This window comes from Jaculus jaculus, chromosome 4 (assembly GCF_020740685.1).
Source record: "Jaculus jaculus isolate mJacJac1 chromosome 4, mJacJac1.mat.Y.cur, whole genome shotgun sequence".
NCBI lineage: Eukaryota > Metazoa > Chordata > Mammalia > Rodentia > Dipodidae > Jaculus > Jaculus jaculus.
In genome coordinates, this window is record NC_059105.1 from 68,097,665 (window position 1) to 68,125,046 (window position 27,382).

Below are 27,382 nucleotides of genomic sequence, written 5' to 3' on the forward strand. Positions count from 1 at the left end.
CCCGGCTTCCCTCCCTCGGGCCGGCCGCCCCGCGCACGCGAGTCCGCCGACCCCGGGGGCTCCCGCGCCCCGCCGCGCGCCGTCGTCCCTCGCGCCCCCCCTCTCCCTCCCCGCCCCGGGCCCTCCCCCGCCCCCCCCCCCTCCGCCTGCTCCTGCGGCCACCGCCGCCGCCGCTACCGGAGGCGCAGGAGCCTCGCGATAGTGTTTGCACAGGCGGCGCGTGACGCTGCTGCCGCCGCCGCCGCCGCCGCCTGTAACTGATGCAGAGGTTATCCCGCCGCCTCAGCCGCCACCCACCGCCGCCACCACCCGGGCGACGCCGGGGGCCGACGCACTGCAGAGGTGCCGGCAGGTTCCGCCCGCGGAAGTCTCGCCGGCCGCTCCGCCCGCGCTCCGACTCCTCCGACCCCGGCCTCGGCGGGCGCCCCCTCGACGCCTCGCCGCGCCGCCCCGCCGCGGCTCCCCGCGTCCCTCCTCCTCCTCCCCGTCCCCTCTCCTTCCCTCACCTCTCCCCTCCCCGCCGCCCCTCGGCTCGGCTTCCTCCCCCATCCCCTTGACTCTCCCCCCCCTCCCCACCACCCCCGCCGCCAAGCCCTCGCGCTCCCGCTCGCCCTCCGCGCGGGCCCCCGCCATGACGACGGAGGCGGGTGCCGGTGCCGTTGCCGCCGCCGTCGCCGTCGCCGCCGGGGGGGAGCCGGCTTCCCAGAAAGTAGCTTGATGAGTGTCCAAAGTAGCAGTGGAAGTTTGGAGGGGCCGCCATCTTGGTCCCAGCTCTCCACGTCTCCAACCCCGGGCTCGGCGGCGGCCGCCAGGTCCCTGCTGAATCACACGCCGCCATCCGGGAGGCCCCGGGAAGGTAAGCGCCGCGGCGCCCGCGCCGGCTCGCGGGCCTCCCTCTCTCTCTCTGTCCTCTCCGCCCGCGCCGCCGGCCCGCGGTCCCCGCCGCTCCGTGCCCGACCCCGCACCTCCCCCCCGGGGGGCTGCGAACTGGAGGACTGGGGGTTGGATGTGTGTTAGCGGTGGTGGTGGGGGGGTCCCGTGGGGTGCCGGGCGAGGGGCGCGCGCTGATGGGCACCGGGCGAGGCGCACCATACTGGCCGGGGTTGCCCGGGAGCCCGCGGTGCGAGGGTGGGAAGCCTCCCCCCCACCCCCCCCCCCCAGCCCTGGACGCGAGCTCCTTTCTGCTCCATTTGCCACTGCACTCAGTCCTCTTAACCTCCTGGCCTCGGGTCTCTGGTGGGCTTTTCCCTCTTGGAGGAGCGCGCCTTCATCCTCGAGCCCCCTCCCCTTCTCTCCCCCCCCCCACCCCCGGCGCACTCCTCCCATAGAGGCGGTCCCGGCGCTGGCAAGGCCGGCTCCCCCGCCGATCGCAGGATGCCCCTCGCTGCCAGTAGTGTGGGTGTGTGCTGGGGTGGGGTCGGGGGTGGGGGCGTCTCTTGCCCTTGGCCGGGGGGGGGGGACCGGACTGATCTCCCAGACCGGACTTTGAGTCCCAGCGTGCGCACCCCCCCCCCCACCGCAGCAATTCTAAACGACAGGCTGGACTCGTGGGCAGGCTTGTTTTAAAAACCGCCCCTCCAGATGGTTGCAACTTTCTCTCCTTCTGCATCGGCCCCTGCGTGTCTGGGTGTGATCTGCGCCAATGCAAGTAGGCTCCCGGTCTTTCCCTGACGGGGTTGAGGCGCGGGGAGTGCGGTGGGGTGGTGGTATTGATTGATTTTTTTTTTTTGTGGGAGATAACCTGCGTAAAGGTTTCTGCAAACACGCACCAGGATCGGTTACAATTGTTTTCTAAGTTTTCTGGCTTCTTGCATGCTAGTGTGCTGCCACCAGATGTAGCAGTTCCATAGCTAGTAAAGGCACCGGAGTGCTTTGAACTAAAATTCTAACTTGCTGTTGTTTAACTTTAAGTATACGACATAAAATGGGATTTTGGGAGAACACTCATTTACCAGGGAAGAATAAATGTGCATCGAATCTATTTTAACGCTCTTTTGTCTGGAAAGTGCATAGCGGTATTCGTCAGCAATTGGTTAAGGGGTTGGTTGTTCGCCTCCAGTTATTCACACAAGGAGATATAAGCATATTTTAAAAGAAGAAGAAAGCGTTTAGAAGTCCAGCAGTCTAGTGGATCTTTTAAAGACATTTAGAGCTTCCATTAATGTGGGGATAGGCAGTATTAATTTATTTTGAAAATGTCTTTCGATATTTACTATTCAGAGCCTTGACAATTTTTAATCAAGTGTTTTGTGCCTTGATCCAGCGGTTCAGGCATAGCATTCTTTGTCATTTTGTTCCTGTGAGCATGTGTGAAAGTGACAATAGGCTCAAAGATTGGCATGAATATGCTCTAGAACATTCATGGGAAGGTTTGATTTATGGCATCCATTAAATATGCTGGCTACATTGACAGACATTTTCCCCTTTCATCTCAACCCCTGACACTGAAATTTTTATTACTAGAAGATAAAACCTTGTTTATTGAACGACTCAAATTTAGTACAACTGATAGTTTTTCTTTTTGCGCTTGAGAATTTCTAAGCAAATGTTTTACAATTATTTTGTAAGTAGGGCAAGCATTTTGCTGCTTTTAGCATGTTTCTACTGTTGTCCGTAGTTTCATTAAGATGCCAAATGATAGTGTGAGTTGAGAAGGATCATCTTTTTTTTTTTTTAAAGTGCCATACCTTTTTATCATTCTGCATTTATTTCTCAGGTATTTGTGGGTCTTTTACTATGAGCCAGGACCTGAACTAGATGCTGAGAGCTCTGAGTTGAATTGTTTTTAACTGTTGATATTTGTTACCGGCTTTGTGAATTTGGGGGCCACATTCTAGATTGAGTTTCTGAGGTATCTTCAAGACTAGCTGAAGTTTCTTATCTGTATTAGCTATTCTGCACTTTGTGGATGTTTGAAAACTTTTAGTGGTTGGAGTAATTTAGCCTAAACTTCTAAATAACAAGATTCCCCCCCCCCAGCAGTTTAGTTTACAGTAAAATTAAAAATATGTTTTTTCTTTTTGTAAATAAAAGGTATTTGTTTTTAGTGCTGAGGACCAAACTCACGACCTTATGCACTGGGCATGCGCTCTTCCTATGAGCTACTCCCTCCATAATTGTAAGGGCACAGTGGGATATTTCTGTTTGATTAAGAGGCATGTAAGTTTAAACTGTGTTAATCCCCTCTCTATTCATTTTGAGATTTGCAGCTGAATCCTTAGATTTCACGAATGTTAACAGGAACTGTGTAGGAAGCTCCAAGTGTCATGATGGAGATGATATTCATTGAGTTGGGACCTCATTTTTTTTTTTTTTTCTAAAATTTTATTTACTTGAGGGAGAAAGAGAAAGAGGTAGATAAAGAGAATGGGTGCGCTAGGGCCTCTGGCCACTGCAAATGAATTCCAGATGCATGTGCCACTTTGTACATCTGGTGTTATGTGGGTCCTGGGGAATTGAACCTGGTTCCTTTGGCTTTGCTGGCAAGCACCTTAACCACCAAGCCATCTCTCCAGCTCTGGGACCTCAGTTTTTATTTTAACAAGCATTAGCACCTTTTTTAAGGTGCATATGTTAATATGTTACATAAATTGATGAAGTTGGAGAGCTTTTGACTCAGGTGACCACTGGTAAGAACTGTTAATATCAATCCAACTTGAAAGTACTGAGTACATGTATCAAGGAAAGTACAAACTTTGCTTCTTGAAAAATGGAGTCAGTTTAACATAGTACCAAAAAAATGTAAACTTCAAAGAGATGTAAATGTACATACATAAATATGCTTGTGGTGATCTTCTTTGAAGTAAATTAAACTTTGAAAATGGTTAACCAATATGCCATCAATTTCTGTAAAGGTTACTAATAGTTTTGTCACATTGAACCCCCAAATCTAAGAATATAACCCAATTATTTTTGATGCTGTATATTTTGGCTCTCTTCCTTTCTTATCCTAGTCTAATAGATTATTAGAATGAAAGACAACTTTAAATATTAAGGAATATTTGGGAACCTACTAGATCTTGGGAATTTAATAAGTGTAGCATGGACTACCTTCTTTCCTCTGGGCCCCAAAGCTTGTTCTTTGTCAGTCTTGAAGTTTTGTCATGGGTGCCCAGCAATAAGCAGCTGAATCTGTCACCCCCATTCCATTTTGTTTCCTAAAATCCTGGTATCAAAAGATGGTGGGGGCAGAGGGTTAAGCAATTAAGTTTTCATATAAAGGTCGTCAGTTCAGCTTTGTTGAAGTTAGGAATCTAGTGTCTTAATTAGCTAGATATGCAGATATTTTTGTTGTGTTTTCTTTTTTTTTTGTATTATGGATTATTGCTATGAATTAAGTAATTGGCTATGTACAACATGTTTTCTTTTTTAACTATTTATTTGTGGGGAGGGAGAGAGAGATAGAGATAGATAATGGGCGCACCAGGACTTCTTGCCATTGTAGATGAACTCCAGATGCGTGTGCCACCTTGTTTATATAGTGTACTGGGGCCTGGGAAGTCCATCCTGGGTCCTTTGGCTTTGCTTTGCAAGCAGGCACCTTGAACGTTAAGCCATCTCTCCAGCCCTCTTTTACTTTTTTTTTTTTTTTTTTTTTGAGGTAGGGTCTTGCTGTAGTTTAGGCTGACTTGGAATTCCTTTGGTAGTCTCAGGGTGGCCTTGAACTCATGGGGATACTCCTACCTCTGCCTCCCAAGTGCTGAGATTAAAGGCGTGCCACCACGCCTGACTCTAGCACTCTGTGGGCTGGAGAGATGGCTTAGCTGATAAGGCACTTATCTACAAAGCCAAAGGACCTAGGTTCTACTCCCCAGTACCCACATAAGCCAGATGTGTAAGGGGGCGCACACATTTGGAATTTGTTTGCAGTGGCTGGAGGCCCTGGTGCGCCTATTCTCTCTCTCTCTCAAATTAATTAAAAAAAAAAAAAGGTTACCTCCATTGTGGAAGTACTCCAAAAAGTATCTCCAAGGTCCACAGGAAATTTAGCCTTGTGAAGAGATGAAAGGTAGGGAAGACATGTCTTCAGATTTCAGAAACATTAGAAGAAAGAAATAGATTCATTTTTCTAGTTCATGAAGCAGACGGGTAGGTGAATTACAAAGATGTAGATTGACTTTGGTGTTATTTTTTAACAAGAGCATAAGAACTGCATAGCTGTTAGATTTGTCCAACAATGGAAAGACTTATTTAGCTGTAAGTATTTAAAGCAGACTACAGGGACATTGGGGGGGGGGTAATGTGGAAATAAATTGAGCAGATTCTTATATTGAGTGCTATTGGATTTAGCAAGTTAAGATCCCTTCTAATTTAAAAAATCTAAGTATTATATATTCTACAAAATTCCCAAAATATAGTTAAATTGTACTTATATATCCATTAATGTCTTTGGATAGTCTCTCAAGTCAGTAATATGAAACTATTGTTGACTTTATTACTATTCTGCATTTTTATTGTGCTTTTCTTCTGAGGATTTTCTGGAGTCAACAAGATCAGTCTTACTGAAATGTTGCTAAATTCCCTGTGAAATATAATAAGCTTTGAAGACATTTTAGGGAACCAAGTTCTGTTTATGGTGCAGTTTAGTACAGATGTAATATACTGAGCATGGGATTTTAGAATACTGTTGGGGGCTGGTTTTCAATTTTGAAAGAAATTGTCAATATAATCTAGTCTTTTATTTGTAATTGCTTTTATGATTTTAGAAGTAATATGCTTAAACTGTTTTAATGTTTTTAAGGCTGTAGTCAGAAAAGAGGAAATGTGAAGGGAAAATGTTTAAATTGATCTCTCTTGAATTTAAAAATGCAAATTAAATATAACCTGGATGTAAAATAAAATGTAGAACTTTAAGTTTTTATTCTGAGAGTTGTACTTTTATACTTATCCTTGTAACAGATCATATTTTAATTTTATGTGGATCATAATCTCAGAGTTGAATTTCTAGGTTGTGGAAAGTTAGGCATAAAATCTAATTTTCTTAGGGCAGTTTCGTAAAGGTAATGACATCTTCAAACTTCATATGCTTGTACCTTTGGCTAAAGATCCTTTTAAAAAATTATTTATTAATTTATTGGGCTGGAGGGATGGCTTCGTGGTTAAGGTGTTTGCCTGCAAAGCCTAAGGACCCTGGTTTGATTCCCCAAGACCCACGTTAGCCAGATGCACAAGGGGGCGCATGTGTCTGGAGTTCGTTTGCAGTGGCTGGAGGCCCTGGTGTGCCCATTCTCTGTCTTTCTCTTTCTCCCTCTCTCTCTGTCAAGTAAATAAATAAAAATAAAATATTTTTAAAAATGTATTTATTTATGAGAGAAACAGAAGCATAGAGAGGGAGTGAGATGGGGAGGGAGAGAGGGAGAGAACAGGGCCTTTAGCCACTGTAGACGAACTCCAGACACATGTACTTTCCTTGTGCATCTGGCTTTATGTGGGTACTGGGGGATCAAGCCTGGGTCCTTTGGCTTTGCAGGCAAGTGCCTTAACTGCTAAGCTGTCTATCTGACCCTTAAAGCTCCTTTTGTGTAGATGAGCAATAGGAATGTTATTTAGCTAATAATTTGTTCAAATTCCTAATTTTTTTTTTTTTTGAGGTAGGGTCTCACTCTACCCCAGCCTGCCTTTGTATTCACTGTGCAGTCTCAGGGTGAACTTGAACTCACAGTGATTCTCTTACCTCTGTCTGCCAAGCACTGGGATTAAAGACATGTGCCACCATGCCTGGCTGTTTTTTGAGACAGGGTTGCATATAGCCCAAGTTGGTCTTGAGCTAGCTATATAGTTGAGGGTAACATTGAACTTCTGATCCTCCTTCCTTTACCTTCTAAGTGCTAGGATTCCTGGCATGTACCACCATATGTAGCTCTTATTTTTTGAGACCAGGTCACACTTTGCTTCCTAGGCTAGCCTTGAACTTACTAGGTAGCTCAGGCTAGCCTTGAACTTTGAGCATTCCTCTTGCCTCAGCCTCCCAAGTACTGGTATTACAAGGGTATATCATTTCATACAACTTGGAAGGGATAGTATTATAAAATAGGAAAAGCTGTGTAGTATAATTAGCTATGTGACCTTGGGCTAGTTTTTTTTTTTTTTTTTTTTTTTTGAGGGAGGGTCTCACTCTAGCCCAGGCTGACCTGGAATTCACTATGGAGTCTCAAGGTGGCCTCAAACTCATGGCAATCCTCCTACCTCTGCCTCCCAAGTGCTGGGATTAAAGGCGTGTACCACCACACCTGGCTTACCTTTTTTTTCTTTTTAAATGTTCGAGCAAGTGCATGAGTGCACAAGGAAGAGAGAGGGAGAGAGAGACAGAGAGAGAGGGAGAGAGAGAAAGAAAGAAAGACAGACAGACAATTGGTGTACCAGGGCCAGAGCCACTGCAATTGAACTCCGGATGCTTGCGCTACCTAGTGGGCATGTGAAATTTTGAGTTTGCCTCACCTTTTTTTGTCTGGCTAACGTGGGATCTGGAGAGTGGAACATGGGCAAGAGCCTTACTGGTTAAGCCATCTCTCCAGTCCAAGTTTTTTTTTTTTTTAATATTTTGTTTACCGAGGGAGGGACTTGCTCTAGGCCAGGCTAACCTGGAATTTACTCTGTAGTGGCCTTGAACTCACAGATTCTCCTACCTCTGCCTCCCTAAAGCTGGGATTAAAGGCGTGAGGCACCACACCCTGCAATGTTTTAAATTATTTACTTGCAAGCAGAGGGAGAGAGAGAGAGAATGTGAGAGAATGGGCACATCAGGGCTTCTGGCTAATGCAAATGAATTCCAGATGCTTTCACTGCTTTGTGCATCTGGCTTTATGTGGGCACTGAGGAAGAGAATTTGGGCTGTCAGGTGTAAGCAAGCACCTCTAACTGCTGAGCCATTTCTCCAGCAACCCCCCCCCCCCATTTTTTTATGAGACAGGGAGAGAGAATTCCTGTGTTAGGGCCTCCAGCCATTGTTAATTGAACTCCAGGTGCATGCGCCACCTTGTGCGCATGTGTAGTATTACATGCTGTGTCACCTTGTATGTCTGCCTTATGTAGGACCTGCAGCATTGAATATAGGTCCTTAGGCTCTGCAGGCAAGTGTCTTCTAAGCCATCACTCCAGCCCTCTTTTAAGATTTTTTTTTTTGAGATTTTTTTTTTTTATCTCTGTCTCAGTTTTATAAAGTGGGCATTATAGACTGGGAGGTATAGTGAATAGTCTTACAAACCTATTTTGCAGATGAGAAAACATAGATAACTTGCCTAGGCTTTTACTGCAAGATAGAATAAAACTCAATTTTCTGACATTTAGGTTTGTGGTTTTTTCTGTTACACTTTGCACCTTCTTTCAAAATAGGAGAGAGTCAGCACATGTGCATGCAAGAGAGAGAGAATGTGCTATTGGGAGTTGAGAATATACTGGAGTTAGGTATATACTGAGAAGTATATCTTTGTCAGCTCAGAAATTCTTTTTTTTTAAAAATTTTTTTTTGTTCATTTTTATTTATTTTTTGAGAGTGACAGAGAGAGAAAGAGGCAAATAAAGACAGAGAGGATGGGCACGCCAGGGCCTCCAGCCACTGCAAACGAACTCCAGACACGTGTGCCCCCTTGTGCATCTGGCTAACGTGGGTCCTGGGGAATTGAGCCTTGAACCATGGTTCTTAGGCTTCACAGGCAAACGCTTAACTGCTAAGCCATCTCTCCAGCCCTAGCTCAGAAATTCTTATGAGGATATGGCTGTAGTGGTGCACACGTTAATTCCAGTATTTGGGAGGCTGAGGCAGGAGGATCATTAGTTTGAGGGTATAAAGCACTTGGAAGGTTAAGGCTAGAGGATGACGGATGAGAGTTCAAAGAGGTGGGCAGGGTTATTACTAATTAGTGTTTAATATTTTAAGTTTATGAGGTAGTAGGGAGTATGCTATGCTAGGTGGTATTGTAGAAATGGCAATATACTAAAACACATGCTGAAAAACTAGGTCAGTTACGTAAGTAAGTGTGATTTCTTGAAGTAAAACAAGGTGGTTGCTAGCAGGAAGTATTGGTGGAGCATATTTCAGCCTGGACTGCTTCCCATCTTAGTTGTCTGATCTTTTTTGTTTCTTTGTTTGCGTATTTTATTTATTTATTTGTTTAATTTATTAATTTTTATTAACAAATTACATGATCATAAACAATATCCCATGGTAATACCCTCCCTGCCCCCACTTTCCCCTTTGAAACTCCATTCTCCATCACATCCCCTCCCCTTCCAATCAGTCTCTCTTTTGTTTTGATGTCATGATCTTTCCCTCCTATTATGATGGTCTTGTGTAGGTAGTATCAGGCACTGTGAGGTCATGGATATCCAGGGCCTTTTGTGTCTGGAGGAGCATGTTGTAAGGAGTCCTACTCTTTGGCTCGTACATTCTTTTCACCATGTCTTCCACAATGGAAGCCTTGGAAGGTGTGATAGAGATATTGCAGTGCTGAACACTCCTCTGTCACTTCTTTCCAGCACCATGATGCCTTCTGAGTTATCCCAAGGTCACTGCTATCTGAAAAGAGAAGGTTCTCTACCAAAAGTGAGAATAGCATTAATATATGGGTATGAACATTAAGAGAAGTGCTTACTGGGCAGTTGCACATAGTATATATACATTTAGCCAGACAGCAGCAGATGTTACATGCATAGGGCTCATTACTACCCTTGTTCTAGGTTTTCAGTATCAGATGTATTCCTTGCTATGGAGAGGGCCTCCAGTCCAATTAGAGGGCAGTTGGTTTCCACCATGAGAGATGTGTCACTATTGTACCCGTTGACTCATTTGGTCTGGTTGGCCAAATATAAGGCTTGCAGTGTCCACTGTTCAGTGTCTTCACTAGTGATTTCTCTTTCTCCCATTGAACTGCATGCAGAATGGCTTCTTCTAGCTTTCTGTCAGCTGGTCTACATGGAGGAGATTATCAGCTCAGTTCCAGCAGGATTTCTAAGTGACCTTGCAGCCCGAGTATGTGGAGTCTTCAGCAATAGGCTCTTACCATCTATTCTTGGTGGGGAACCAAGGACCTCTGCAGTGGCCTGTAATGTTTCTGGGGCATCAGGGACCTTCCTGGCCAAGAGCTACATCCCTGGCACTGAAAATTTTCTAGTAACAATCTATGGCTCCTGTGTGTTCCATTGTCCAAAAAAGTAGGTTTCCAAGTGATTTATGTCCTCTTAGATTTTGATTAGTCCTCCCTCCACTTTCCTTTACTCAATCTCTTTCCCTGACCTCACTTGAGCCTTTCACTCCTATTAATCTGTTACTCTACTTATATATACACACATAATACCATCCTATTAAGTATCCCCCTCCCTTCCTTTCTCTTCCCTTTATATCTCTTTTCTAGCTTACTGGCCTCTACTACTGAGTTTTCTTCCTACTCACACAGAAGTCCAGTCATCTGTAGCTAGGATCCACATATGAGAGAGAACATGCGATGCTTCGCTTTCTGGGCCTGGGTTACCTCACTTAGTATAATCCTTTCCAGATCCATCCATTTTCCTGCAAATTTCAAAACTTCATTTTACTAACCGCTGCGTAGAACTCCGTTGTATAAATGTGCCATATCTTCATTATCCACTCATCAGTTGAGGGACATCTAGGCTGGTTCCATTTCCCAGCTATTGTGAGTTGAGTGGCAATAAACATGGTTAAGCAAATATCTCTAAGGTAATGAAATGAGTCCTTAGGATATATGCCTAGGAGTACTATAGCTGGGTCATATGATATATGTATTTTTAGCTGTCTTAGGAACCTCTACACTGATTTCCGCAGTGGCTAGACCAGATTGCATTCCCACCAACAGTGTAGAAGGGTTCCTCTTTTTCCACATCCTCACCAGCATTTATGGTCCTTTGTTTTCATGATGATGGCCAATCTGACAGGAGTGAGATAGAATCTCAATGTGGTTTTAATCTTCATTTCCCTGGTGACTAGTGATGTAGAAGAATTTTTTAGATGCTTGTATGCCATCCGTATTACTTCTTTTGAGAACTCTCTATTTGGTTCCATAGCCCATTTATTAATTGGTTTGTTTGACTTATTGTTTAATTTCTGTGTTCTTTGTGTTTCCTAGGTATTAATCCTCTATCGGATGTATGGCTGGCAAAGCTTTTTTCCTGTTCTGTAGGTTGCCTGTTTGCTTTATTCACAGTGTCCTTTGCCATATAAAATCTTTGTAATTTCATGAGGTCCCAGCAGTTAATCTGTGTTTTTATTGCCTGAGCAATTGGGGTTATATTCAGAAAGTCTTTGCCAAGACCAATATGTTGAAGGGTTTCCCCTACGTTTTCCTCTAGCAATTTCAGAGTTTCAGGTCTGATGTTAATGTCTTTAATCCATTTGGACTTAATTCTTGTGTATGGAGAGAGAAGAATCTGTTTTCATCCTTCTACAGATACATATCCAGTTTTCCCAGCACCATTTGCCGAAGAGGATGTCTTTTCTCCAATGAGTATTTTTGGCATTTTTATCGAAAATCAGGTGGCTATAGCTACCCAGACTTACATCTGGGTCCTCTATTCTGTTCTATTGATCTACATGTCTGCTTTTGTGCCAGTACCATGCTGTTTTTGTTACTATGGCTCTGTAGTATAGGTTAAAATTAGGTATAGTGATACCACCAGCCTTATTTTTGTTGCTCAGTATTATTTTAGATATTCGAGATATTTTGTGATTCCAAATGAATTTTTGGATTTTTTTTATATTTCTGTAAAGAATGCCTTTGGAATTTTGATGGGGATTGCTTTAAATGTGTAGATTGCTTTTGGTAAGATTGCCATTTTCACAAGATTTATTCTTCTGATCCAGGAACAAGGGTTGTTTTTCTATTTCCTAATGTCTTCTGCAATTTTTAGCCTGAGTGTTTTAAAGTTTTCATTGTAGAGTTCCTTTACTTCCTTAGTTAGGTTTATTCCAAGGTACTTTATTTATTTATTTAGTTTTTGATGTAATTGTGAATGGGAGTTCTCTGATTTCATCCTCTGTGTGTTTGTTGTTAGCATATAGGAAGGCTACTAATTTTTGTGTGTTTATTTTGTATCCTCCTACATGGCTATAGGTGTTTCATCAGCTCTAACGGTTTGCTGGTAGAGTCTTTATGGTCCTTTATGTATAGAATCATGTCATCTGCAAATAATGATAACTTGATCTCTTCCTTTCCAATTTGTATTCTTTTTTTTTTTTTTTTTTTTTGGTTTTTCGAGGTAGGGTCTCACTAAGCCCAGGCTGACCTGGAATTCACTATGGAGTCTCAGGGTGGCCTCGAACTCATGGCAATCCTCCTACCTCTGCCTCCCAAGTGCTGGGATTAAAGGCATGTGCTGCCACGCACGGCTCAATTTGTATTCCTTTTATGTGTGTCTCTTGCCTTATTGCTATGGCTAAGACTTCCAATACTATATTAAATACATAAAGGTGGGGACAGTGGACATCCTTGTCTTGTTCTTAGTGGAAAAGCTTCAAGTTCTTCCCTATTTAGTAATTTGTTAGCTGTAGGCTTGTCATAAATAGCCTTTATTATGTTGAGATATGTTACTTCTGTTCCCAGTCTCTGTAGGACTTTTATTGTGAAGGGATGTTGGATTTTTGTCACATGCTTTCTCTGCATCTAATGAGATAATCATGAGATATTTTGTCCTTCAGTCCATTTATATAATGTATTACATTTATCGATTTGCATATGTTGAACCATCCCTGCATCACTGGGATAAAGCCTACTTGGTCAGGGTGAATGATCTTTCTGATATATTCTTGTATTCTGTTTGCCAATATTTTGTTGAGAATTTTTGCATCTATGTTCATGAGGGAGATTGCTTTGTAATTTTCTTTTTTTGTTCTATCTTTGCCTGGTTTTGGTATCAGGGTGATGCTGGCTTCGTAGAAGGAGTTTGGTAGGATTCCTTCTTTTTCTATTTTATGGAAAAGCTTAAGAAGCAGTGGTGTTAGTTCTTCCCTGAAGGTCTGGTAAAATTCAATAGTGAATCCATCTGGGCCTGGACTTTTGTTAGTTGGGAGATTTTTGATAACTGCTTGGATCTCCATACTTATTATATAGGTCTATTTAAGTGATTAATTTCATCTTGATTTAATTTAGGTAGGTTATATAAATCAAGGAAATCATCCATTTCTTTCAGATTTTCATGCTTAGTGGAGTATATATTTTTATTGTATGTCTGTATGACTTTGAATTTCTCTGGTGTCTGTTGTGATATTGTCTTTTTCATCTCTAATTTTATTAATTTGTGTCTCTTCTCTCTTTTGGTCAGATTTGCTAAGGGTTCATCAGTCTTGTTTATGCTTTCAAAGAACCAACTCTTTGATTCAATGATTCTTTGGATTTTTTTTTTTTTTTTTGGTTTCTATTTCATTAATTTCTGCCCTAATCTTTATTATTTCTTCCCCTCTACTGATTTTCAGTTTGCCTTGCTCTTCTTTTTCCAAGGCTTTAAGGTAAAGCATTAGGTTGTTTACTTGAGGCCTTTCTGATTTCTTAATATGGGCACTTAAAGCCATAAATTTACCTCTTACAACTGCCTTCATTGTGTCCCTAAGGTTTTGGTATGTTGTGTTCTCAATTCCATTTTACTCTATGAATTTTTTGATTTCCTTCTTGATTTCTTCATTGATCCATTCATCATTTAATAGTGTAGTTTAGTTTACATGATTTTTTGTGTATGCTCTATAGCTTTTCTTGCTATTGATTTGTAGTTTGATTCCATTGTGGTCATATAGAGTGCAAGGAATTATTTCAGTTTTCCTGAATTTATTAAAATTTGCTTTGTGTCCTTATATATGGTCTGTTTTAGAGAATGTTCCATGTGCTGCTGAAAAGAATGTGCAAACGTCTGTAGCATTTGGATGAAATGTCCTGTATATTTCTGTTAGGTCCTTTTGTTCTATGACTTCATTTAACCCAGATGCATCTGTTTATTTTTTCCTGGGATGACCTGTCAATTGATGAGACTGGGGTGTTGAAGTCACCTACTACAGCTGTGTTTGGTGTTATCTGTGACCTTAGTTCTAATAGTGTTTGTTTGATGAAGTTGGTAGCCCCCATGTTAGGTGCATATATGTTTAGGATTGTAATGCCCTCCTGTTGGAATGTGCCTTTATTCAATATAAAGTGATCTTCCTTTTCTTTCTTAACTGATGTTGGACTGAAATCTACCTTGTCAGATATTAGGATAGCAACCCCTGCTTCTTTTCTAGGCCCATTTGCTTGAAACACCATTTTCCAACCTTTCATCCTAAGATAGTGTCCATCCTTTGTAGAAAGGTGAGTTTCTTGGAGGCAACAAATTGAAGGATCCTGTTTTTTAACCCAGTCTGCAAACCTATGTCTTTTGGTTGGGGCATTGAGGCCATTGATATTAAGAGTGATTATTGAAAGCTATGTGTTCATTTTTGCCAAGTTTTTTGTAGTTCTTCCGGTTTTTCCTTTGCTCTCTTGTATTCACTAGTATTTGAGTATGGTTTGTTTTTTTCAGGTTACTTATATATGTGCTTTTCTTTCTCTTCAGCATGGAGGATTCTTTCAAGTATTTTCTGTAGAGCTGGTTTTGTCTTGAAATATTCCTTTAGCCAGCTTTTGTAGTGGAATGTCCTTATTTCTCTGTCTATTTGAATGGATAGGTTTTCAGGATAAAGTAACCTTGGTTGACAGTTGTTACCTTTCAGAACTTGGAATACATCACTCCAAGGCCTTCTGGTTTTTAACATTTGTGTTAAGTAATCTGCTGTGATCCTGATGGGTTGCCTTTGTAGGTAACTTGATTTTTCTCTCTAACTGCTTTCAATATTTTTTCTTTGGTTTCTATATTTGCTAGTTTAATTATAATATGGCAAGGAGAGGTTCTTTCTAGATTTTGTCTGGTTGGTGTTCTAAAGGATTCCTGTATCTGCACGTCTTCTCTTTCCCAGATTGGGGGAAGTTTTGTTCTGTGATTTTGTTGAAAACATCTACTATGCCTTTGAAGTGAAATTCTTCTCCTTCTACTGGACTCTGAACATTATGTTTGATCTTTACATTGTGTCCTGAATATCTTGTTATTCCCATTCATACTTTCATATTAGTTTGTCTTTCTCTTTGTTGGACTGTATTAGATCTGCCACCTGGTCTTGTACTTTAAATATTTTGTCCTCTCCTTCATCCATTCTAATGGTGAGATTTTCTATAGAGTTTTTTTTTATTTCATTGACTGTGCTCTTTATTGCTAGTAATTCTGGCTGGTATTTCTTTATTATTTCTGTTTCCTTACTTATGTCTTGTATTCTTTATTTCATTAAATTGGTTTCTTGTGTCTTTGATTCCTTTGATTTCCTCTTTGACTTCTTTGAGCAAATTTGTAATCATTCTTTTGAAAGCTTTCTCAGGCATTTCCTCTAACTCATTCTCACTGGAGGTAATTCCTGATACATTAATAATTTTTGGTGGATTCATATTGTCTTGATTTTTTTGTGTTTCTCATGTTATAATGCATATATTTTTGCATAATGGATTAGTTTAGTGCTTGGATTTTCTGCAGTATTATTAGATGTATCAATCAATCTAATGTTATATATCTTCACGGTAGGAGCTTAAGGTGTTTTGTGTGGCTCTTAAGACTCACAGAGTATCAATAAAAGTGACCCTAGATGTTGGGTTTGCTTGCTATGAGATTATTGAAGTACGCTGAGTGGAACAAAATACAGGCAGATTCTAAAATTTAAACAATGTAAACATTCAATGAAAAGCAGCACAGAGTATTTATGCAGGAGTTGGTATTATGACAATCAGATCCTCTAACAAAGTCACTGTCCCTTAGGGTGTGTGGTGCCCCATACCCTTGATCCTGTCAACAAGGAGGTTAAGATTTCTGGTCTGTTGAAGGTTCCAAGTCAGCTTGTGACCAAGTAAAACCCTTCTCCAGTAAATGACAGAAGAGGAAACAAAGGCACTATAAATCAGGAAGCAACAAATGACAAGCCCAAAATATAGCTTATTTAAGAATGGCAAATCTGACCATCCATCAGATTTAACATATAATTTATCCTGATACGAAGGTGCAATTAGCACTTCTGATTCAAGCTTATATTCCAGGCTTATTTGGCAGTTAGTGACCTGGTGTAATCCCAGTTACTTTTTGGGATGATTGTTGTCTCAGTTATGCTGCGCTCCTGTTTGGGTCCCTCATTGATGTGCTGTGGGTTCAAGTAGGTTTGCTGGATTGCTGCTCTGGTCTCCAGTTCTGGGTGCTGTATGCTCCCTTTCTCAGGTCTCTGGTACTTGCTGGCACTTGGCACTGGTGGTGGGGAGGGGAGGCTGTGGATGGTAGCTTTAGTTCTCCTGCTGGTCCATGTGATCCTCTACCTGACGAATTCTCCTCTGTTGGTCGCTGAGGTTCTCCCTTCACGTTTCTTGAGTTTGAGAAGAGCTTCAGTATGAATGGAGAAACCCCTGGCTTTTCCTGCAGGTCAAGTTGAGGCTTGTGGCTATGGCTCTGAGGACCTGGTGCTACCACAGCTGGATCTGCTTCTGCCTGCCTATGTGGGCTCTAGCTGCCCTTTATCTCTCCTACTTCTCTGCTGCTGTTGGTAATTTCTTAACACACCTCACTTTTTAGTAGAAAAGTGTATTTTGCTTTTTTTTTTTTTTTGCAGGGGGGAGCTTTATCTCCCCTAGGCTGCTTTGGTGTGGTTCCTATGGTGCCATCTTTTTTTTGTTTTTCGAGGTAGGGTCTCACTTGGCTGACTTGGAATCCACTCTGTAGTCTCAGGGTGGCCTTGAACTCAGCAATCCTCTTACCTGTGCCTCCCGAGTGCTGGGATTAAAGGCGTGTGCCACCACGCCTGGCCTATGCTGCCATCTTAACTGGCAGTCCTGTTTATTTATTTATTTGAAAGCGGCAGAGAGAGAATATGAATGGGCGCACCAGGGCCTCCAGCCATTGCAAAAGAACTCCAGACGCATGCACCACCTTGTGTATCTCGCTTACGTGGGTACTGGGGAATTGAGCCTCAGACTGGGGTCCTTATGCTTCACAGGCATGTGCTTAACCACTAAGCCATCTCTCCAGCTCAGTTGTCTGATCTTTAATATTTCAGAGGTCTCACATTTCCAATTTCCATCTCATATCCATTGTGCTGCTTTAGAGTGTGCTATTAGACTAAAAGCTTTTGAATTCAGGGGTCATTATGATGCAGGATTTGGAGGCTCAGGAGGATCTCCCTAACTTGTGAACCCTAACTTTTGCATCTGTATCGTATTTCAACAAAGAAATGATAACAACAAACTCCAGAAGTATGAATTGTGGATTACTGAGTTTATTTAGGGATAAGTTATGAACTGTGAACTTTATTTAGTGCATATTGGTATCCAGGGCTGGGCTGGAGTAGTTACATATGCACGTGGAAGTCAGGGCCTAGAAGCCCTTTCAAATAAAAAGATCAGAGAGGATTAAGACATACTGAAGGAATAAGAGATGAAAGAAAAATCATATGTGTAAGCAAAGTGAGAAGGTACCTGTTTCAGTCCAACTTTTTGTTGGCAGAAAACACTGACCAAGAGCAGCTTGTGGGAGAAAAGGGTTTATTTTGGCTTACAGACTTGAGGCAAAGCTTCATGATGGCAGGGAAAACTATGGCATGAGCAGAGGGTGGACATCACCTCCTGGCCAACATCAGGAGGACAAAGCAGTAGGAGAATATGGCAAACACTGGCAAGGGGGAGCTGGATGTAACCACTATAAATCTACCCCCAATAATGCAATGTCTCCAGGAGGATCCAAGTCCCAAATGGCTACTAGCTGGGGACCTAGCATTCAGAACTTTTTTTTATGGGGATACCTGAATCAAACAGCAGTACCCCAAAGCATAATACAGAAGTCAAGAAAAATACTGAGGTTGAGGAAAAGTGCTCTTCCCTACCCAGGGTAAAGTAAGACTTAATGGGTGTTAGGCCAGATCACAGGGAAAGAGGGTGTGGCCCAACATAGTGAGTTTCAGGTTAGCCTAGACTAGAGTGAGACCCTACCTTGAAATACCAAAAAAAAAAAAAAAAAAAAAGCTTTGTTGAAGGGCTGCCCCCCCCCCCACTTTTCAGAACTGAGAAGATGCTTTAGTAATTCTTTTTTTTTTAATTTTTTTTGTTCATTATTTATTTATTTATTAGAGAGCGACAGACATAGAGAGAAAGACAGATAGAGGGAGAGAGAGAATGGGCGCGCCAGGGCTTCTAGCCTCTGCAAACGAACTCCAGACGCGTGCGCCCCCTTGTGCATCTGGCTAACGTGGGACCTGGGGAACCGAGCCTCGAACCGGGGTTCTTAGGCTTCACAGGCAAGCGCTTAACCGCTAAGCCATCTCTCCAGCCCAGCTTTAGTAATTCTTATGTAAGCTGTATTGAGGGTGATATGAGTAATACAAGTAATAGTTAAAATTTATTGAGTTTGCATATGTTAATTCATTTAATCTAAACATAGTGAAATGTACTCAGTCTCATTTTGCAGATGAGAACATAAAGCACAAAGAAACGTAGTGTGCCTACTGTGACTTAGAGTAATGAAGAGAGGCTGGGACTTGAAGAACTCATGAGGGCACATTGCCTAAAATGGCAGCTTTGTTTTGAGTAATTTCTTAGGATTTTTAAAAAAGAGTTTAAAACTGGCCATGGTAGCACACATGCCTTTAATTCCAGCACTTGGGAAGCTGAGGTAGAGGATAACCTTGAGTTTGAGGCCCCTATGAGACTACAAGAAGAATTCCAGATCACCCTGGGTTAGAGTGAGACCCTACCTCAAAAAACCAAAAACGAAACAAAACAAAACAAAAAACAATGCATTATCATTATTGTACAAAGAAGTCTTTTAGGTTCATTGAGTTTACTTTGTGTGGTACTTAATTCATTTGGGGGGGGGGGCTTTTAAACTTTGCCATGTAAGCCTCAAGAGTATCATACAGAACCTCTCTTCTTTCAAGGTACACATATAGCAATGTTAATAGCAGTTTTCTTCTGGGACGTGACATGTGAAGTCTATAGATTCTCAGATATTTTCTCAATACATAATTTGGAAATTTCTCTGATACTTGTCCGTCTTCCTTCATACTAGTGTGATACGTTCCTAGATTTTTTCATTACTGCCATGAGCTTTACTGCCTGGGCAAAGCTGGGGTGGGGAGGTGGCATGGGCTGCAGGCTACATGTGTGTCTGTCTGATTTATCTTTGCTCACACCTCCCCTTCCCTGCCGTGGAATAGCACAGACCTGAACCTCAGCAACTGTGCACTTTAGGCTCCTATTTCTAGTATCTACCCACCACTAATCTTAAATAATTGAATTTTAGGGGCTGGAGAGATGGCTTAGCAGTTAAGCACTTGTCTGTGAAGCCTAAGGACCTCAGTTCGAGGCTCAATTCCCCAGGACCCACATAAACCAGATACACAAGGGGGCGCATGCATGTGGAGTTCTTTTGCAGTGGCTGGAGGCCTGGTGCGCCCATTCTTTGATCTGCCTTTCTCTGTGTCTGTCGTTCTCAAATAAATGAATAAAAATAAACAAAAAAATTTTAAATAAAAATAAACAAAAAAAGATTGAATTTTAAACAATTTCAGACTTACAAAACAGTCACCAGGACTGTGCTTCGACCTTCATCCTATGTTTCCAAATGCTAACATTTTACCTCTGGATAAATAACTAGAAGGCTGCTGGTTGTTTGTTGTACTCTAAACCATTTTAGAATAAGTTGTGGTCATTATATGCATTTACTTTTTTTATTTTTTATTTTTTTAAAGTTTTTATTAGCATTTTCCATGATTATAAAAAATATCCCATGGTAATTCCCTCCCCCCCACTTTCCCCTTTGAAATTCCATTCTCCATCATATTACCTCCCCTTAAATTTTTTTAAATTTATTTTTATTTCAGACAGCAAGATGGAGAGAGAGAGTCATTTAGTTTACTGTGTGTTAAGCTCTTCTGGCACCAGTTTAAAAATCATTTATTTATTTTTTTATTAGGAGAGAGGGGGTGCAACTTTGTTTACTCTTAATTTCTTTCTGTGTGTATGTCTGTGTACTGGAGTGTGGTACTTTGTGAGTGTGGAGGTCCCAGGATAATTACAGAGCCCATCACAGCTTCTTTTTGTTTGTTTTGTTTTGCTTTTTTCAAGGTGGGTTCTCTCTCTAGCCCAGGCTGACCTAGAATTCACTATGTAGTCTCAGTGTGGCCTCATTCACAGTGATCCTCCTACCTCTGCCTCCCAAGTACTAGGACTAAAGGTGTGTGCCATCATGCCTTTTTTTTAAAAACAAAAATTATTTATTTACTTGAGAGAGGGGCAGACAGAAAGCAGCAGACATAGAGAGTGTGAGTATGGGCATGCCAGAGCCCCCTACCACTGCAAACAAACTCCAAATGCATATACCACTTTGTGCATCTGGCTTTATGTGGGTAGACTGTCAGGCTTTGCAAATGAGTGCCTTTGACCACTGGGAAGACCTTAACTGTGTAACATCATTCTATGGTCTGGCTGAACAGGAACATTCATGTCTCTACATCCTGCTAATGTGACAGTGTGACACCAGCTTCTTCTGCTATGCTAAGCTAAAATAAACCCATCCTTCCTTAAATTGGTTTGTAATAAATTTTTAAAATGATGTTTGTTTATGTATTAGAGAAAGAATGGGCTTGCCAGGGCCTCTAGCCACTGAAAAATGAACTCTGGATGCATGTGCCACCATGCAGATATGGCTTACGTGGGTCCTGGGGAATCAAATCTGGGTCCTCAGGCTTTGCAGGCAAGCACCTTAACCACTAAGCCAACTCTCCAACCCAAAGTTTTTATTTATTTGCATGTGAGTATGGAAACACTGGGACCTGCTGCCATTGCAAACACCCTTTCAGCTTTATGTGGGTAGCTATGGAACTGAACCTTGGGCTGATAGACTTTGTAAGCAAAAGCCTTTAAGTGCATCTTCTGTGAATTGATTTTTTTTCAGATTCTTTTGTCTCAGCAACAAGAAATTGACTAATAACAGGGAATTAGTACTGAAAGTGAGGCTCTTAACAGCAGTAAACATGGCCATGTGATTCTTACTCTTGGAACTGGTTTGTAGGAGGAATGTGGAAGGATTTGGAACTTTAAACTACAGAAACCTTATAATGCTGTTAGCAGAACTTAATGAGCCATTCTGATAGGAGTTTGAAAAACCAGAAAGCCAAGAGAAATGTAGACTGTGGAGGATTGAGACAGGAAGTTCCAAGTTTTTATCAGGAAATTAACTAGAGGCAGTTCATGTGATGCTCTGGTAGTGAAACTAGCTGTATTCTATACATGTCCTGAGATCTTGAACAAACTTGTGTTTGTTTTGATTGTGTTTGATTTGAAAATAGAAAAGCATCTTTGCCATGGTTTCTCTTTGCTACCCTGATTCAGATCCATAATGAAAGAGGAAAATGTAGAACATAAATACGGAACACACAAAGTTTTATAGCAAGAAATACAAGCACATGTAAAGGCTCAGAGGTTGTAGCTGCTTTGGCTATATTTATTAAAAGAGATTACCATCATTAAAGGGAAGTCTACTGCTCTGCTCTGGGGCAGTAGGAAAGATGCCCTGAGAGTAACATCCAACCCTTTAAAGGTTTAAGATAAGAATAAACGCCGGGCGTGATGGCGCACGCCTTTAATCCCAGCACTCCTGAGGTAGAGGTAGGAGAATCGCTGTGAGTTGGAGGTCACCCTGAGACTATAGAGTGAATTCTAGGACAGCGTGAGCTAGAGTGAGACTCTACCTCAAAACAAAAAAAAAAAAAGAATAAGGACATGGGAATGGGTGTGGTGGCACATGCCTTTAATCCCAGCACTTGCACTGGGCAGATGGAGGTAGGAGAGTAGTAGGCCTGTGGTACCCTACCTCAAAAAAAAAAAAAAAATGAGGGGCAGGAGGGGTTGCTTAGTGGTTAAGGCATTTGCCTACAAAGTCAAAGGACCTAGCTTCTATTCCCTGGGACCCACATAAGTCAGATGCATAAGGTGGCGCATGCGTCTGGAGTTCATTTGCAGTGGCTGAAGGCCCTGGAGCACCATTTTCTCTCTCTGATTCTCTGAAATGAATAAATAAACTTAAAAAACTATTTAAAGGGCTGGAGAGATGGCTTAGTGGTTAAGCACTTGCCTGTGAAGCCTAAGGACCCTGGTTCAAGGCTCAGTTCCCCAGGTCCCACGTTAGCCAGATGCACAAGGGGGCGCATGCGTCTGGAGTTCGTTAGCGGTGGCTGGAAGCCCTGGCGTGCCCATTCTCTCTCTCTCCCTCTATCTGTCTTTCTCTCTGTGTCTGTCGCTCTCAAACAAATAAATAAAAAATTAAAAAAAAAAACTATTTAAAGAAAAGGGCTGGAGGATGGCTTAGAGGTTAAGGCTGTTTCAGTCAGGTTCACATTGCTAGTAGAAATCACCCAAGCAAGAGCAGCTTCTGGGAAAAAGAGGTTTATTTTGCCTTACAGGCTGGAGGGGAAGCTCCACTATGGCAGGGGAAAACGATGGTATGAGCAGAGGGTGGACATCACCCCTGGCCTACATAAGTTGGACAAAAGCAATAGGAGAGTGTGTCAAACATTGGCAAGGGACACTGGCTATAATACTCATAAGCCTGCCCCCAACAATACACTGCCTCCAGAAGGCATTAATTCTCAAATTTCTATCAGCTGGGAACCTAGCATTCACAACACCTAAGTTATGGAGGGGACAACTGAATCAAACCACCACATTCTGCCCCTGGCCCCCATAAACTGATAACTATACATGATGTAAAATACAATGCATTCATCCAACTTTAAAAGTCCCCATAATTTGCCTGGCATGGTGGTGCACACCTTTAATCCCAGCACTTGGGAGGCAGAGGTAGGAGGATCACCGAGAGTTTGAGGCCACCCTGAGAATACATAGTGAATTTCACTAGGTCAGCCTGGGCTGCAGTGAAACCCTACCTCGAAAAACAAAAACAACAACAACAAAATGTCTCCATAATTTTTATCAATTCCAATGATGTTCATACATCCCCATAGCCCAAGATCTTTTAACTGAGCCATAATACCAAAAAATCCCCCCAGAACTCATAATGGCACAGAATAAACATTCACACTGCAAAAGATGGCATTGGGATAGCAAAGAAACATTTAGCCGATACAAGATTTAAAGCAAGGCAAACATCAAAGTCTGTAGCTTCAAGCCCAACAACTCTAGCCAGTGACAAGTCTCTTAAGTCTGGTAATTCTAACCAGCAACAAGTCTCTGGCATTCCAATTCCACCCCTCCAGCTAGGCTACTCATAGTCCTGGAAGACTTCATCTAGCCGGCAGCTTTCCTTAGCAGCCATCTTGTGGTCCCGGCATCTCCACTGGGTCTCCACTGCAATCCACAGTTCATCGTCATGGCCCCATGGGGTCTCCAAGCAAGCATCCAGCAAACCTGCTTCACACTGCCCATGGCCATTTCCAAAACACAAGACTGTGTTGCAAACTCAATGACCCTCTCTTTCCTGCATTTGTTATATTCCACAATACCAGGTAGGGTGCCAATTTGTTAATCCAAGGGAATAAATCAGACTTTGAAGAACAGGACAGTTCTTGACACTCAGGCCCCTTCAAAAGAGTCTACATTCTTCCTGTTGCCCCAGTGCAGGTCAGCTGGCCCAATCTCTCAGTTGCAGCTGAATGGGCAACAGTTCACCCAAAGATTTTTCTTTCTGTGCCATATCTTTCTGCTCACCCCAGTTCATTTCTACACAAAGCAAACTCTGCACAATTTCTCAGGACACAGGCATAACAGCAAGCCTCATACCAACTGCGAGCCCAGTCCAAGTGAAGCTCTTTATCATCTTCATAAGCCAAACCTCACAGTCCACAGTTCTTACTGCATTCAGGTCTTGCAGCTCTGACCAGAATAGTCCATCAAACTGTACTTACAGCACTGCAAGGCATCTCTTGGGCCAAGGTTTCAAATCCTTCCACATTCCTCTTGAAAATCAAAAGGCCAAAGCCACACAGTCAGGTGTCTAGCAGCAACTCCACTCCTTGGTACCACTTTACTGTTGCAGTCAGGTTTCCATTGCTGGTAGAAATCACCCAACCAAGAGTAGCTTCTGGGAAAAAGAGGTTTATTTTGCCTTACAGGCTTGAGGGGAAGCTCCACGGTGGCAGGGAAAAACGATGGCATGAACAGAGGGTGGACATCACCCCCTGGCTAACATAAGGTAGGCAATAGTAACAGGAGAATGTGCCAGACATTGGCAAGGGGACACTGGCTATAACACCCATAAACGTGCCCCCAACAATACACTGCCTCCAGAAGGCATTAATTTTCAAATCTCCATCAGCTGGGAGCCTAGCATTCAGAACACCTAAGTTTATAGGGGACACCCGAATCAAACCACCACACCTGCAAAGCCAAAGGAACCTGGTTCTATTCTACAGGATCCATGTTAGCCGGATGCACAAGGGGGCACATGCGTCTGGTGTTCTTTTGCAGTGGCTGGAGGCCTTGATGTGTTCGTTCTCATTCTCTCTCTCTCTCTCTCTCTCTCTCTCTCTCTCCCTCTTTCTCTGTCAAGTAAATAAATAAATAAATAAATAATATATTTTTAAAGAAGGTAAGAATATTAATTCTGTTGGAAGGAAAAGGCCTGAAAGGAGACAGCTGAAAGAAGTCTTGGCTCCATTCTACAGCTATATTCCATGGGCAGCAGACCTCATCTGATTTGGCAGCAGAACTTGGCCGCACTGATCATGTGGAACTGGATTTAGAAGAATGAAAGATGCAAGATACCAAACTCAAGGAATATTGCACCACAGGTCCAGATAGTTGTTGAGGGTAAGCAATGTAAGACAGGGTCAGAGTTCCTACACAGAGATTGTGTGAGGATACTGTGTAAAGCTGTGAAGATAAGTTGCTTGGAGACCCCAGGATGTCAGGACCATGGGGCATTCACTAAGAAAAGCTGTGGGCAGGGTCTCTCTCTGTAGTCTCAGGGTGGCCTCATTACTTATGACGTTCCTCCTACCTCTGCCTCCCAAGTGCTTGCCAGGTATTTTGTTCCAGCAACAAGAAAGCAACTAATATAGTATGTAGTCATTTTTCTTCCTTTGAATTATTTCTTGATTATACATTTCAAAGATTTTTTTTTACCAGATAAAGGGCAATGAATTTTTCTCTGTGTGTAGTACATGTAGTACATGTAGTTTGTGCTTATGACGTATGCATGTGTGTGTGTGCAGATTCATGTGCCTTCTCTATCCTCTTATTTCCTTGAGGCAGTTTCTTACCAAATCTGGAGCTCAAGCTATCTTTCAGTTACACTGGCTGGCCAGTGAGCCCCAGTAATGTTTTGCTGCCTCTGCTCCTCTCAGTGCTGTGTGCGTGTGTGGGTGTGTCCGTGCTTGGGTTTTTACGTGGCTTTATTTATTATTTATTTATTTGCAAGGAGAGAGGGGATAGGAGAGAAAGAGAGAGAGAGAATGAGAACGAGTGGGTGTACCAGGGCCTCTAGCCACTCTATAAACGATCTCCAGGTGCAAGCACTACTTTGTGTGTATGGCGTGAAGTGGATATGGGGAATTAAACCTGGGTGGGTTAGGCATTGCAGGCAAGCGCCTTAACTGCTGAGTCATCCCTCCAGCCCTTCTGTGGCTTTACTTGGGTTCAAACTCAGATCCTCTGATTCTTCTTCATGAGTGCTCCTAACCCTTGAGCCATCTCTTCAGGCTGGGGTGATATTTTTCTGATTTAACAGGTGTTGTCATGATTCATCTTCTAGTGGGGAAACTAGGATTGCTATTGCTCCTTCTCAAAGATGCTCAATTGTCAGAGTTTGTAAGTTTTTTTGTTTTGTTTTGTTTTAGCATTATATTGGTCTAGTAAAAAAATACATTTTAGCCGGGTGTGGTGGTACACGCCTTTAATCCCAGCACTCGGGAGGCAGAGGTAGGAGGATCACTGTGGGTTCGAGGCCACCCTGAGACTCCATAGTGAATTCCAGGTCAGCCTGGGCTAGAGTGAGACCCTATCTCGAAAAACAAAACAAAACAAAATAAAATAAAACAAAACTATATATATATATGTATGTATGTATGTATGTATGTATGTATGTATGTGAGAGAAAAAGAGGGAGATAGAGAGAAAGAGAGAGAGAATGAATATGGGCACACCAGGACCTCTAGCCACTGCACACAAACTGTAGATGCATATGCCACCTTGTGCATCTGGCTTACATGGTATAGTAGACAGCCTTAGGTTGCTGGGATGAACTTCCAGACTGGACATAGTTATGGAGGAAGGGAATTTATTTGAAGCTTACAGATCCAGGGAAAGTTTGATAATGGTGGAAAAAGTTGGCCCACTTTCACAGGTCCAAGCAGAGAGAGAGAAAAAAAGACACAAGCTGCCACCAAAAAGCAAGCAAGCACACTGTAAAACTCTAGGCAGAACCTCAGACAATTTGCATGTCCTTGAACTGGAATTCCACCCCCACCTAGGACCCACCCACAGTGATACCTCCTCTAGCCAGGTGGTTGCAGATCTAAATTATAAATTTAAAAGCCAGGCGTGGTGTGGGTACTAGAGAATCAAACCTGGGTCCTTAGGCTTGGTAGGCAAGTGCCTTAACCGCTAAGCTATCTCTCCAGCCTTGGTCTACTTTTCTTTTAGAGGGAGAGGGAGAGTGGATTGGTGTGCCAGGGCCTTAGCCATTACAATCAAATTCCAGGTGCTTGTGCCACCTAGTAGGCATGTGTGACCTTGTGCTTGCCTCACCTTTGTGCATCTTGCTTATGTGGGATCTGGAGAGGCAAACATGGGTCCTTAGGCTTTGCAGGCAAGCACCTTAACCATTAAGCCATCTGTCTAGCCCTGGTCTACTTTTTTTTTTTCCTGAGGTAGGGTCTCACTCTAGCCCAGGCTGACCTGGTAGTATGTAGTCTCTGTGTAGTCTCAGGGTAGCCTCAAACTCTCTGCAATCCTCCTACCTCTACCTCCTGAGTGCTGGGATTAAAGGTGTGCGCCACCACGCCCAGCCTGGTCTACTTTTTAAAAAAAAAAAATTATTTATTTATGAGAGAGAAAGACAGATAGAGAATGGGTGCACCAGGGCATCTAGCCACTATATACAAACTCCAGACACATGTACCCCCTGTGCATCTGGTTTACATGGGAATCAAACCCAGGTCTTTAGGCTTTGCAGGCCGATGCTGTAACCGCTAAGCCATTTCCCCAGACTCCCTGGCCTTTTTTTTTTTTTTTTTTTTTTAAACTCAGCAAGTAGTTTTCAGCTTGGAGCCTAGTTTTGGGGAAATAAAGTTACTTAAGATGGCCTTTTAGGAGCTTGATTGCAGTCTAGTGAGATTAATGAA

At 42.6% G+C, this 27,382-nt stretch overlaps 1 protein-coding gene across 2 annotated transcripts in view; it reads left to right on the forward strand.

The window, feature by feature from the left end:
- Positions 1-646: 646 nt before the first annotated feature.
- Positions 647-27,382, forward strand: part of Tlk1 (tousled like kinase 1) — a 180,307-nt gene continuing 153,571 nt past the window's right edge. The window contains exon 1 of one of the 2 annotated variants that reach the window (XM_004660356.2): positions 647-856. In XM_004660356.2, the coding sequence (XP_004660413.1) occupies positions 718-856 (139 nt within the window). In that variant the 5' untranslated portion in view covers positions 647-717. Of the gene's footprint in view, positions 857-1,629; positions 1,649-27,382 lie in introns of those variants that run through there. The other variant, XM_045146895.1, reaches the window with a different exon arrangement.